Below are 12,797 nucleotides of genomic sequence, written 5' to 3'. Positions count from 1 at the left end.
ACTTTTGTAGGGGCAGATGAGACAGACTGACAATATCCTGTAATATCTTGAACAAACTTATGGAATTAAGATACTGTACATTTTATTGAATTAGGGTTAATACCTTTGGGGTATGTTGTATTAAAAATGCAGTTGTGTGTATGTTGGTGCATTGTATGTAATGAACTTTCTCCATTATTAGCTTTTGCAGCCCCCCACTCCTGGAGGGAGATATGCATATATTAGCTCAAACTGGATTCTCCAGATACCAACAGACAAATAAAAGACTTTTGGATAAAAGCTTGGATTTTAAACTGACTCGGGGCCTTCTTCCTGATTCAGCAAACAGACAGGACACCCTAGTCCTCAGAGGGACCCACTCCTTTTGGGGACGATTGAAAGGACTTGGCTTACTGAGGCCCCATAAGACTGTGAGCTTGTTCTGGGCAGAGGAAGATATAAAGAACCTATCTCACTCAATTAGATCTTTCAGAGCTGAACAAGGCATCAGGTGCCTCTACCATTGGGTTGCCAACCATGGGCAGCGGATATAATAGGCCAGGGGAGGCTAAGCCTCCCCAAACAGGATGCGGCACTCCTCCCTTTGGTGTGCCACCGTCGAAAGGGTGCCAAGGCCGTGGCCCCACCCAGGCTCCGCCTCGAGGTCCCACTCCTGGGTCCCGCTCTTACCCCGTGGCCCCACCCACGCTGCTCCTCTGCCTCTTCCCCCAAGAGCCACTGCCCGCCCACAACTCGCACTTCACCACCCCTTCCCCCCACAGCCCCACCTCCAACCCCCTCCTGCCCCCTGAGAGGCAGAGAGGCATAGGCATCAGAAGGGGAGGCTTGGGAAGGGTGAGCAGAGGTGGGCCTTGGGGCGGAGCAGGGGATGGGGCCACAGTCCAGGTGCTGGTGGGCCCACACACACTTCTAGGTGCTTCTGGCTCTCAGGCCCAGCCTCCCGAAATGTGGCAGTCATGCATCCATGTTGCCAACAAGAAGGGACGTCTTTATTTCTTCATCTCTGTACAACAAGATCGGGAGTGCAAAAAAGCAGCAAGAAATACACCCTGGTGAAGGTAGGCGAGTACTGCTTACTATTATTAATAATAATAATGAAGATAATAATAATAAATAGTGGGAGGAGAGGTGGGGTGGGGCAGGAGTGCTAAGAAAACAGTCCTTTATTTTTGAAATACCATGCTGAGAGCCCTATCTACGAAACACACTCCTTAGTGCAGCCAAACTCTGACTCAAAAGGTATGCTGGGGGGCTTAGTAGAGGCTACGGAGAATCAGAAGAAGCTACCACAGAAGGAGGAAGGTAGGAGTGCGACCTGCCTTTCCTCAAACCGATGGAAGGAGATTTCAGGCCACAGCAGGGCTGTGCTAAGGGAGGTTCAAACAGTTCCAGTGGAACAAGGCCTGGGCCCATACAGGACCCTTTTGGAGGGGAGGTTTATTTCTCGCTATTTCCTCCTGTCATGGGGCCCTAGCCTTCTCTATGTAGTGCCACAAATGGAGCATTTGGGAGCTCCCACTTAGTACCCTGAATGATGTATTCAGCAGCCTCTGCTTAGTGCTTTATAGATGTCATTGATATCCACCCCAAAACAGCGGAGTCTCTCTTTGCAGATGGGGCTACAGTGAGATTCAGTGGGGTTGGAGTCTCTCTGGGACTGGAGGCACAGTGACAGTGGGGATGGGGTAGGGTGACCAGACGTCCCGATTAAATTGGGATTGTCCCGATATTGAGCAGTTTGTCCCGCGTCCCGACCGAAGTACGGTCGGGACGCCATTTGTCCCGATATTTTGTTTCAGGTGCATCTTTTCTTCCCCCGCCCTCAGGCGGCAGTGACAGGCAAGGGGCGCGCCTTTTTAATGTTACACTCACCCGACACATCCAGGTCTTCGGCGGCGTTTCGGCAGCGGGTCCTTCAGTCGCTGATGGACTTCGGCGGCATTTCAGCAGCAGGTACTTAAATCTTCGGCGGCAAGATTTATTTCCCGCCACTTAACGTGCCGGGTGAGTGTAACAATTGAAAAGGCACTCCTCCTGTGGCAGTCCCGATATTTTGTATTTAGCATCTGGTCACCCTAGGATGGGGAAGGGGGTCTCTCGAGGTCCCTGGGGCCTGTGCCAGGCAGGGTGACCAGGTGTCTGGTTTCTGACCGGAACACCCGATCAAAAAGGGATCCTGGTGCTCTGGTCAGCACCACTGATTGGGCCATTGACTGTCCAGTTGGCGGCGCTGTGCAGCAGGGCTGGCAGGCTCCCTGCTAGCCTCCACACCACACGGCTCCCGGGAAGCAGTCGGCATGTCCCCCCTCCAGCTCCTACACGTACTGGCAGCCATGGGGCTCTGCGCGCTGCCCACAACCCAAGCACAGCTACCGCAGTTCCCATTGGCTGGTAACAGCGGCCAATGGGAGCTGCGGGGCGCCTGTGGATGGGGCAGCATGCAGAACCACCTGGCCACGTCTCTGCGTAGGAGCCGAAGGGCAGACATGCTGACTGCTTCCAGAAGCTGCTTGAGGTAAGCGCCGCCCGGAGCCTAGACCCCTGACCCTCTGCTGGGTCCCAAACCCATGCCCCAGCCCTGATCCCCCTCCCGTCAAGGTTCCTTCCTCACTCTGAACTCTAGGGTACAGCTGTGGGAACCTGCATGAAAGACCTCCTAAGCTTACTCTTACCAGCTTAGGTTAAAAACTTCCCCAAGGTACAAACTTTGCCTTGTCCTTGAACTGTATGCTGCCACCACCAAGCGTTTTAAACAAAGAACAGGGAAAGAGCCCACTTGGAGACGTCTTCCCCCAAAATATCCCCCCAACCCCTACACCCCCTTTCTTGGGGAAGGCTTGATAATAATATCCTCACCAATTGGTATAGGTGAACACAGACCCAAACCCTTAGATCTTAAGAACAATGAAAAAGCAATCAGGTTCTTAAAAGAAAAATTTTAATAGAAGAAAAAGTAAAAGAATCACCTCTGTAAAATCAGGATGGTAAATACCTTACAGGGTAATCAGATTCGAAACTCAGAGAATCTCTCTAGGCAAAACTTTAAGTTACAAAAAGACACAAAAACAGGAATATACATTCCATCCAGCAGAGCTTATTTTACCAGCCATTAAACAAAGGAAATCTAATGCATTTCTAGCTAGATTACTTACTGCATTCCTGATCTGTTCCCGGCAAAAGCATCACACAGACAGACCAACTCTTTGTCCCCCCCCCACTCCAGATTTGAAAGTATCTTGTCCTCTCATTGGTCATTTTGGGTCAGGTGCCAGCGAGGTTACCTTAGCTTCTTAACCCTTTACAGGTGAAAGGGTTTTGCCTCTGGCCAGGAGGGATTTTATAGCACTGTATACAGAAAGGAGGTTACCCTTCCTGTTATATTTATGACACCTCCAAACTCCTCAATCCCAGCCCAGAGCACCCTCCTACACCCCAAACCCCTCATCCCAAGCCCCACCCCAAAGTCTGCACGCCCAGCCAGAGCCCTCAAACCCTCCCGCACCTCAACCCCCTGCCCCAGCCCACACCCCCCTCGAAACCCCTCGATCCCAGCACGGAACATTCCAAACCCCTCATCCCCAGCCCCACCCCAGAGCCTGCACCCCCAGCCAGAGCCCTCGCACCCCACAGCCTGCCCCTGCCCAGAGCCCCCTCCCACCCTCCAAACCCCTCGGTCCCAGTCCAGAGCACCCTCCTATATCCCAAATCCCTCATCCCTGGCTCCACACCAGAGTCCGCACCCCCAGCCAAATGACAGGGGGGGGATGGAGTGAGGGGGGCGGCCTCGGAGGAGGGGCAGGGCAGGGACCGGCAAGGGTGTTCAGTTTTGTGCGAGTAGAAAGTTGGCAAACCTAGTGCCAGTTAGGATGGCCAACACTGTGTTTCAAAAATAAGGGACTGTTTTCTTAGCACCCCTGCCCCACTCCTTCTCCCAATACTATTATTATCATTATTATTAATAATAATACTAATAATAAATACTAAAAAGCAGTACTCACCTACATTCTCCAGGGTGTATTTCTTGCTGCTTTTTTCAGCTCTCAGCAACTCCTGGTCTTGTTGTACGGCGATGAAGAAATAAAGGACATCCCTTGTAATTAAGGCTTGTTGGCAACCCTGTCTTTGCTCTCCCAGCTCTGTTCCTCTGTGCTGGCCTTGTCCATGCTCGCCTTGCTCAGGGCCTGGCTCAGAGATTGTCTCATGGTGCTGGGCAGCTGTCACAGGAGGGTCAATGTCCCCTGCAGCTTCTACCAGCCCCTCCCCAGCTTCTGGGCTGCACTGTGCCACACTCCGAGCTGCTATCTCTGCTGCTCCCCAGGCATCACCCATTCCATATGTGCTGAGGGATGGGCCAATGAGTGGGCGGTGGAGCAGGAGCCAAGGGAGTTGTATGAGGCAGCAGCTCTAGAAGAAGCTCTGTATGGGTTTCAGCAACCCTTCATGAGCTTAAAAAAAAATAATTGGGGGGTCCGCCACTCTCCCACACATGGCCTCCCCACTTTAAGCACTGGCTATAGCTCTCAGTTTCACAGAGATATTATGATCTTTCATCTGATTTCTCTCAGTTTCCAGGACTTATTAGTTAGTTCTTCCACATGCTACCACAGTCATTCCAAACCTCAGAATCATTTGTGATGAACTTGGTAGGTGAATTCTTGTAGTCAACTGTGACTTCCACCCTGAGTGTCTACAAACACATGCACATGAGTGCTGCTCAAAAATGCAAGCTGCAGCAAGCCCGTGAAAAACAGAATCAGAAAAATGTGAGTGATCTACAAAGTTTCTTGAAACATGAGAAATGTGACCATGTTCCTAGTGAACAACCTGCAGATGGTTCTGCTACTCACACTTCTGAGCCTTCCTTAGCAAGAGAGGATGTTGATTTGGGTTTGCCAGTCTTGTTGGGTGCCGAAATCTGATTCTGGCACAGAGCTTGGTGCTGAATTGTTGGGTCCTGGCGTCTCTGATTCCAGGACAGAGTTGTTTGTTAGGTGCTAGTGCGATTGTCATGGGTGTGGATGCTGAAAATGGTTCAACTATTGAAAGTATATGGCAGAATTTTGACTTTGACAAAGCAGATCTGGCTACCTGACCACAAATGATGCATTCTGTTTTCTGGTTTTTTGCTAGAAAACAATCTAAGGCTATGTCTATGACTTTCGTCGGTATAACTCATGTCACTTGGGGTGTGAAAAAAACATCCCCCTGAGCAACATACAAGTCACAGCAACAGAAGCACTGGTGTGGACAGCACTATGTTGGCAGCAGAGCGTCTCCCACCGACATAGCTACTGCTGCTTGTTGAGGTGGTTTAATTATGTTGATGGGAGAGCTCTCTCCCATCGGCATAGAGCGGCTACACGAGAGATCTTACAGCGGTGCAGCAGCATTGGTACAGCTGTGCCACTGTAAGCTCTCTAGTGCAGACTTGGCCCTCCTGTTAATTTAGAACAAGACTTTAGCCTCACAAATGCAACAGAAGGCAAGTATTAAAATCATGGTTCTTTGTCAAAATTCCTGATGGGGAGTTACGCCAGCGATCTTAGTTAAAATACAGTTCAGCTCTTGCCTCCATGTTCAGCTTAACTTGTTTGCTTTTCTATCCAAATTCCTGATCTGCCTTTGCAAACCATAACACTTGGGTCACTATCGCTTTCCACTTTTGTGTTGGCATACTTGCACATTAATGTTCAAAGGAACACATGGAGGCAATTGCTTGCAGGATGTAACTTGCATAATAATTGGAAAAGGGTTGCACAATTGACAGGTTTGCAAACCTACTATCAGATGCAGAAGGACATGTGGTGCAATATTTTATATAATCACTTGGATATTTTGCTGTACTGAGGTGAGAAGTGGTTAGTTTGAAAGGTTCAGATGAGAAACGGCAATTCTCATAATGGTAATTTTTTTAGATTTATTTGAATTACTTGCAAGGTATAAAAAGATAGGCTTGTCTACACTTACAGCACTGCAGCAGCACAGCTGCAGCACTTAGTGAAGAGGCTACCTACACCAACAGGAGAGTTTCTCCTGTCAGCACAGGTACTCCACCTCCCTGAGAGGCAGTAGCTATGTTGACTGGAGAACCCCTTCCATCGACATAACACTGTCTACACCGGGGGTTAGGTTGGTAAAACTACATCACACAGGGGTGTAGATTTTCCACATCCCTGGGCAACGTAGTTATACCAATATATGTTTGTAATGTAGACCAAACCAGTATGTCTATACTTAAAACGCTGCAGCTGCACCACTGTAGCATTTTAAGTATAGACACTACTTATCCTGACTGGAGAGCACTTCTCCCATTAGAGTAGGTAAACCATCTCCCCCCCGAGAGATGGTAACTAGGTCAACGGAAAAATTCTGTCTACACCGGGGTGTTAGGTCAGTATAGCTGTGTCTCCTGGGGAGGTGGATTTTTCACACCCCTGAGCAACATAGCTATACTGATGTAAATTCCTAGTATAGACCAGGCCATGTTGCGAGATCATGTGGAAGCTATTAAGGCTGGTACCACAAAGGTAATCATAAAAAGATTAGGGTTGGAAGGGACCTCAGGAGGTCATCTAGTCCAACCCCCTACTCAAAGCAGGACCAACACCAACTAAATCATCCCAGCCAGGGCTTTATCAAGCCAGGCCTTAAAAACCTTAGGAATGGAGATTCCACCACCTCCCTAACCCATTCCAGTGCTTCACCACCCTCCTCGTGAAATAATGTTTCCTAATACCCAACCTAAACCTCCTCCACTGCAACTGGAGACCACTACTCCTTGTTCTGTCATCTGCCACCACTGAGAACAGCTGAGCGCCATCCTCTTTGGAACCCCCCCTTCAGGTAGTTGAAGGCTGCTATCAAATCCCCCCTCACTCTTCTCTTCTGCAGACTAAACAAGCCCAGTTCTCTCAGCCTCTCCTCGTAAGTCATGTGCCCCAGCCCCCTGATCATTTTTGTTACCTTCCGCTGGACTCTCTCCAATTTGTCCACACCCTTTCTGTAGTGGGGGGCCCAAACCTGGACGCAATACTCCAGATGTGGCCTCACCAGTGACAAATAGAGGGGAATGATCACTTCCTTTGATCTGCTGACAATTCTCCTACTAATGCAGCCCAATATGCCATTGGCCTTCTTGGCAACAAGGGCACACTGCTGTCTCATGTCCAGCTTCTCATCCACTGTAATCCCCAGGTCCTTTTCTGCAGAACTGCAGCCTAAAGCTGTGCATGGGATTCTTCCGTCCTAAGTGCAGGACTCTGCACTTGTCCTTGTTGAACCTCATCAGATTTCTTTTGGCCCAATCCTCCAATTTGTCTAGGCCACTCTGGACCCTATCCCTACCCTCCAGCGTATCTACCCCTCTCCCCAGTTTAGTGTCATCCTCGAACTTGCTGAGGGTGCAATCTATCCCATCGTCCAGATCATTAATAAAGACATTGAACAAAACCAGCCCCAGGACCGACCCCTGGGGCACTCCACTTGATACCGGCTGCCAACTAGACATCAAGCCATTGATCACTACCCGTTGAGCCCAACAATCTAGCCAGCTTTCTATCCACCTTATAGTCCATTCATCCAATCCATACTTTTTTAACTTGCTGGCAAGAATACTGTGGGGAGATCATATGAAAAGCTTTGCTAAAGTCAAGATACCTTCCGTCCACCGCTTTCCCCATATCCACAGAGCCACTTATCTCATCATAGAAGGCAATCAGGTTGGTCAGGCATGACTTGCCCTTGGTGAATCCATGTTGACTGTTCCTGATCACCTTCCTCTCCTCCAAGTACTTCAAAATGGTTTCCTTGAGAACCTGCTCCATGATTTTTCCAGGGACTGAGGTGAGGCTGACCGGTCTGTAGTTCCCCAGTTCTCCTTCTTCCCTTTTTTAAAGATGGGCACTATATTTGCCTTTTTCCAATCGCCAGGACCTCCCTGAATCGCCACAAGTTTTCAAAGATAATGGCCAATGGCTCTGCAATCATATCAGCCAATTCCCTCAGCACCCTCGGATGCATTAGATCTGGACCCATGGACTTGTGCATGTCCAGCTTTTCTAAATAGTCCTTAACCTGTTCTTTCACTACTGAGGGCTGGTCACCTCCTCCCCATACTGTGTTGCCCAGGACAGCAGTGTGGGAGCTGACCTCGTCTGTGAAGACCAAGGTAAAAAAAGCATTGAGTACTTCAGCTTTTTCCACATCATCTGTCACATCTGTCTCCCCCGTTCATTAAGGGTCCCACACTTTCCCTGACCTTTTTTTATTGCTAACATATCTGTAGAAACCCTTCTTGTTACCCTTCACATCCCTAGCTAGCTGCAACTCCAGTTGTGTTTTGGCCTTCCTGATTACACCCCTGCATGCTTGAGCAATATTTTTATACTCCTCTCTAGTCATCTGTCCAAGTTTCCACTTCTTCTAAACTTCCTTTTTGTGTTTAAGCTCACCAAAGATTTCTCTGTTAAGCCAAGCTGGTTGCCTGCCATATTTGCTAATCTTTCTGCACATCAGGATGGTTTGTTCCTGCACCCTCAATAAGGCTTCTTTAAAATACAGCCAGCTCTCCTGGACTCCTTTCCCCCTCATATTAGCCTCCCAGGGGATCCTGCCCATCAGTTCCCTGAGAGAGTCAAAGTCTGCTTTTCTGAAGTCCAGAGTCCGTATTTTGCTACTCTCCTTTCTTCCTTTTGTGAGGATCCTGAACTCAACCATCTCATGGTCACTGTTGCCCAGGTTGCCACCCACTTCTGCTTCCCCTACCAATTTTTCCCTGTTCGTAAGCAGCAGGTAAAAAGAACAGCCCCTGGTTGGTTCCTCCAGTAGTTGCACCAGGACGTTGTCCCCAACACTCTCCAAAAACTTCCCGGATTGTCTGTGCACTGCTGTATTGCTCTCCCAGCAGATATCAGGGTGATTGAAGTCCTCCATTAAAACCAGGGCCTGTGTTCTGGAAACTTCAGTTAATTATCCGAAGAAAGCCTCATCTATCTCATCCTCCTGATCTGGTGTGGTGGTCTATAGCACCCACCCACCACGACATCACCCTTCTTGTTCTTGCTTCTAAACTTAACCAAAAGACTCTCAGCAGGCTTTTCTCCAGTTTCATACTGGAGCTCTGAGCAATTATACTGCTCACTTACATACAGTACAACTCCTCCACCTTTCCTCTCCTGCCTGTCCTTCCTGAACAGTTTGTACCCATCCATGACAGTGTTCCACTCATGTGAGCTACCCCACCAGTCTCTATTATTCCAGTCACATCTTAGTTCTTTGACTGTGCCAGGACTTCCAATTCTTCCTAGGCTTCTTGCGTTCATGTATATGCACCTAAGATAACTAGCCGATTGCCCTGTTTTCTCAGTATGAATCAGGAGGCCTCCCCTGTTGCACCCTCCTCCTTGTGTTTGTTCCCGGTGTCCCACTTCCCCACTTACCTCAGGGCTTAGTTCACCATCCCCCGGTGAACCTAGTTTAAAGCCCTCCTCACTAGGTTAGCAAGTCTGCCTGCAAAGATACTCTTCCCTCTCTTCATTAGGTGGATCCCATCTCTTCCTAGCAATCCTTCTTCCCAGAACAACATCCCATGGTCTAGGAATCCAAAGTCCTCTATCCGACACCACCTGCGTAACCACGCATTTACCTCCACAATTCGACGCTCCCTAACTGTACTTATCAAACCTAATGGAAAATGAATTTATCAGTTTGAGCACAAGAAAAATATAAGACTATTTTTGACAAAGTTGGGAAAGATAACTACTGCTAGCGTTTATTTTGCTGGAGGAAATGCTTCCCAGTAGCTGCTTAGTGGATATAAATTGTGGGAATTAAGTTCTAAATGAGAAGCATCTCTTCCAACTAAGTTTTGTCTATTAGTTTTCACATGGTTGTCCTTTATTTCCTTCAGTTAGGCATTTTAGTTATTTATGAATCCAAAGCAATAAAATAGAGAAGTTAAATGTCTGTCTGCAACTGAACTCAGGTCTCAGAGTAGCAGCCCTGTTAGTCTGTATTTGCAAAAAGAAAAGGAGTACTCCGGTCAGAGAAGCTGTGATCCGTGCCCACAGCTCAGAAGGGGCTGGGATTTGGGTCCCCCTGTGCATGTAAATAGAGGGGTGTCTTGGAAATTTCAGCATAATCCCCCTCCCCAACACACACCACTTTCACGTGGGCCTGAAGAGGAGAGACTTGCAAACGGCAGGCGTGAGATGGATGCAGGAAAATGCTGCCTACACCCAGAGGAAGAGACTGCGTGAGCCCCTACCCTCCAGCCCGAGTCGCTGCCAGCACCAAAGATGGCGGCTGAGGGCTAGCTCAGGGCCGCGCTGCGCCGCTGGGGAGGCAGCTTCCGCCCGGCGTCAGTCACGTGGCCGCCGCCGCCGCCCGCCCCTGGGCTCCCCTGGCTGCAGAGCCCTGGCCGGGGCTCGGGTCCACTTCGCGGTGGCTACGGGCGGGCTGGCGCTGGGCGCGATGCGGGCCCCGGCGGGCCGCGAGGCGGAGCCCGAAGACGCGGCGGATCGCACCCCGCTGCTGGGCGAGTCCCAGCCCGGCACAGGTGAGCTCCGGGATGGGCCAGCAGCTGCCCCGGGCGCAGCGCGGGGCCGGGGCGAGCCCGCGCGGGGCAGCGTGTGAGGCGGCCTCCCCGCGTTGCTATGGAGCGGGCGGGGGGCCGGGGCCGGAGCGCCCCGGCAAGGCTCTGGCAGCGGGGGCAGCTTGGCCCTGCGGGGCTGGGAGCCCAGCTCTCCTGGCAGGGACCGAGCCGGCCCTCTGAGTCCGCTGTGCCGGCCCCTGCCCGCCCTAGAGCCGCTGCCGGGGTGCCCTGTCCCCTCTCCCCGCCCCAGTGCAGCGGGACAGGGCGTCCCGGGCTGGGCGCCTCCTGGGGCATGGCGAGGCGCTGTGCCCGGTCAGGTGTCTTTGCGGCGCGGGGCGCCTCTTCCACACCTTCCCTCGGCTACGCCGGTGATCACGGGGGTGGCTGGCCATCCTGGATCACGCGGCGTCCCAGCAGACTGCTGCTAAAAGCCACTCTCAGGGGACTGAAATATCCCGCAGTGTCCCAAATCTTTGTAAAGGTTTGAGCATTTCTCCACTCGGTATCTTAATCTTCATCGGAGTCTGTGGGCCTTTATGCACTATTAACTAGTTGCTATGGGAGAATTGTATTGTGAGCTGTGCATACAGGTGAAGAAAAAAATCAATAGGGCAGAGGAAACTCTAAAACACAGGTCATTTTAAAGAATGAGGTAGGAGAAATAAATCAGTTCTGACCCTTTGAGCAGCATTCTCATTATTATTTCTCATTTTTATTTAAAATGATTATTACCATAGCACACTAGAGGCTCTAGCCTTTGTGATATGCATTGTATGAGTATATGGTACAAAACAGTCTCTACCCCAAAGAGTATACAATCTTGGACCCTGATCCTGTAAAGACTTACATGTGTGCATAATTTTAAGTACAAGGGTGGCCCTGTTGATTTAAAGTTAAGCAAATGCACAAGTCTTTGCAGGATCAGGTTGTGACCTAAACACTAACTGGTGGGAAAAGCGAGCAAATGGATTTCAAGAGAAGAGGAAGTTAACAGAACTGGGGAAAAAGATTTTTCCGTTTGTTGGCTGTTTCAGAAAGTGGAAGAAAAATTGTTTGGGGTTGAACAAAATGTTTAGTTTTGACAAAAATCAGTGTTTCAGTTTTGAACATTTTTAAATATCTTTGATTTTAAAACTAAAGGATTTTTTTAAACAGTTATAGTAATACTAATACAACCATGTCTTTTAATAGCTGAACTGTGTAGACAACCCTGTAGATACAAAGTAGATGTATAGGTGGGGGCATTGGTTTGCTTACTAATAGAGACAAATGAGCAGTCCTAACACTTTTTTCTGCCTAAACTATTATCAGCTGACAGTGTTCCACAAGAGTCCTGGTAGACGTTAGTTGTAAGGAGGATTGGTAGTTGCTTTACAGCTTTTGGGGAATGGGGGGGGGGGTGGTTCCACCCATAAGGGGCGTGTGGAAGAAGGCATGATGGCGTTCATGGGAGCACCAGACACTGTGGCTTTTTATTTGTCAGTTGTTAAAGCAATACATTCTTAAGCTTGCACAATGTGCCATACTCTAGTTTGAGTGGCTCACCTCACCCACAAGAACAAATGCAAGAGAACAACACGTCCTTAAACTGCAAAAGTACAGTGTCAGGGAACTTTCAGTACAGACTTTCCCTTAAAAAAAGAAAGGGAGGGGAGGGGGCAGACTATTTACAGTTCTAACCGAAAGACAGGAAAGCATGTTTTTGAAAGCAACAGAAGTAGGAGCTGAAGGCACTGTTCAAGGTAAGGAATTGAACCTTGTATCTGACTGTGTTGGATCCTGCAGTGGCCGCCTTCCTCTTCATAATCATTTTAAAAGCTGGAAGGAGAGTGAGATGTATCTTAAAAAAATAAGTCTTGAGCTTTCTGTGCTTTGAGTCAGGGTTCCCTCCCCACTCTGAACTCTGAGGTACAGATGTGGGGACTCGCGTGAAAGAAAGCTTATTTCTACCAGCTTAGGTTAAAAACTTCCCCAAGCACGAATCCTTCCTTGTCCTTGGATGGGTACTGCTGCCACCACCACCAAATGAGTTAGACAAAGATTCAGGAAAAGGACCACTTGGAGTTCCTGTTTCCCTAAAATACCTCCCACCCCCGCAACTCCTTCGCCCCCTTTCCTGGGGAGGCTTGAGAATAATCTACCAACCAAATAGGTAAACCAGGTGAGCACAGACCAGACCCTTGGGTTTTTAGGACACTAAAAACCA

General features: G+C 49.3%; 1 protein-coding gene across 3 annotated transcripts in view; it reads left to right on the top strand.

The window, feature by feature from the left end:
* SLC17A5 (solute carrier family 17 member 5) overlaps window positions 1-12,797 on the top strand; it is a 77,360-nt gene that overhangs the window by 27,910 nt on the left and 36,653 nt on the right. The window contains exon 1 of one of the 3 annotated variants that reach the window (XM_074947987.1): window positions 10,423-10,555. The exons of the other annotated variants lie outside the window; for them this stretch is intronic. Within the exon in view, the coding sequence (XP_074804088.1) occupies window positions 10,471-10,555 (85 nt within the window). The 5' untranslated portion in view covers window positions 10,423-10,470. Of the gene's footprint in view, window positions 1-10,422; window positions 10,556-12,797 lie in introns of those variants that run through there. 3 annotated transcript variants of the gene reach the window in all.

This window comes from Natator depressus, chromosome 3 (assembly GCF_965152275.1).
Source record: "Natator depressus isolate rNatDep1 chromosome 3, rNatDep2.hap1, whole genome shotgun sequence".
In the NCBI taxonomy this organism is placed as follows: Eukaryota; Metazoa; Chordata; order Testudines; family Cheloniidae; genus Natator; species Natator depressus.
The sequence above is the reverse complement of the archived record's forward strand: the minus strand, read 5'-3'. Positions and strand labels throughout refer to the sequence as shown.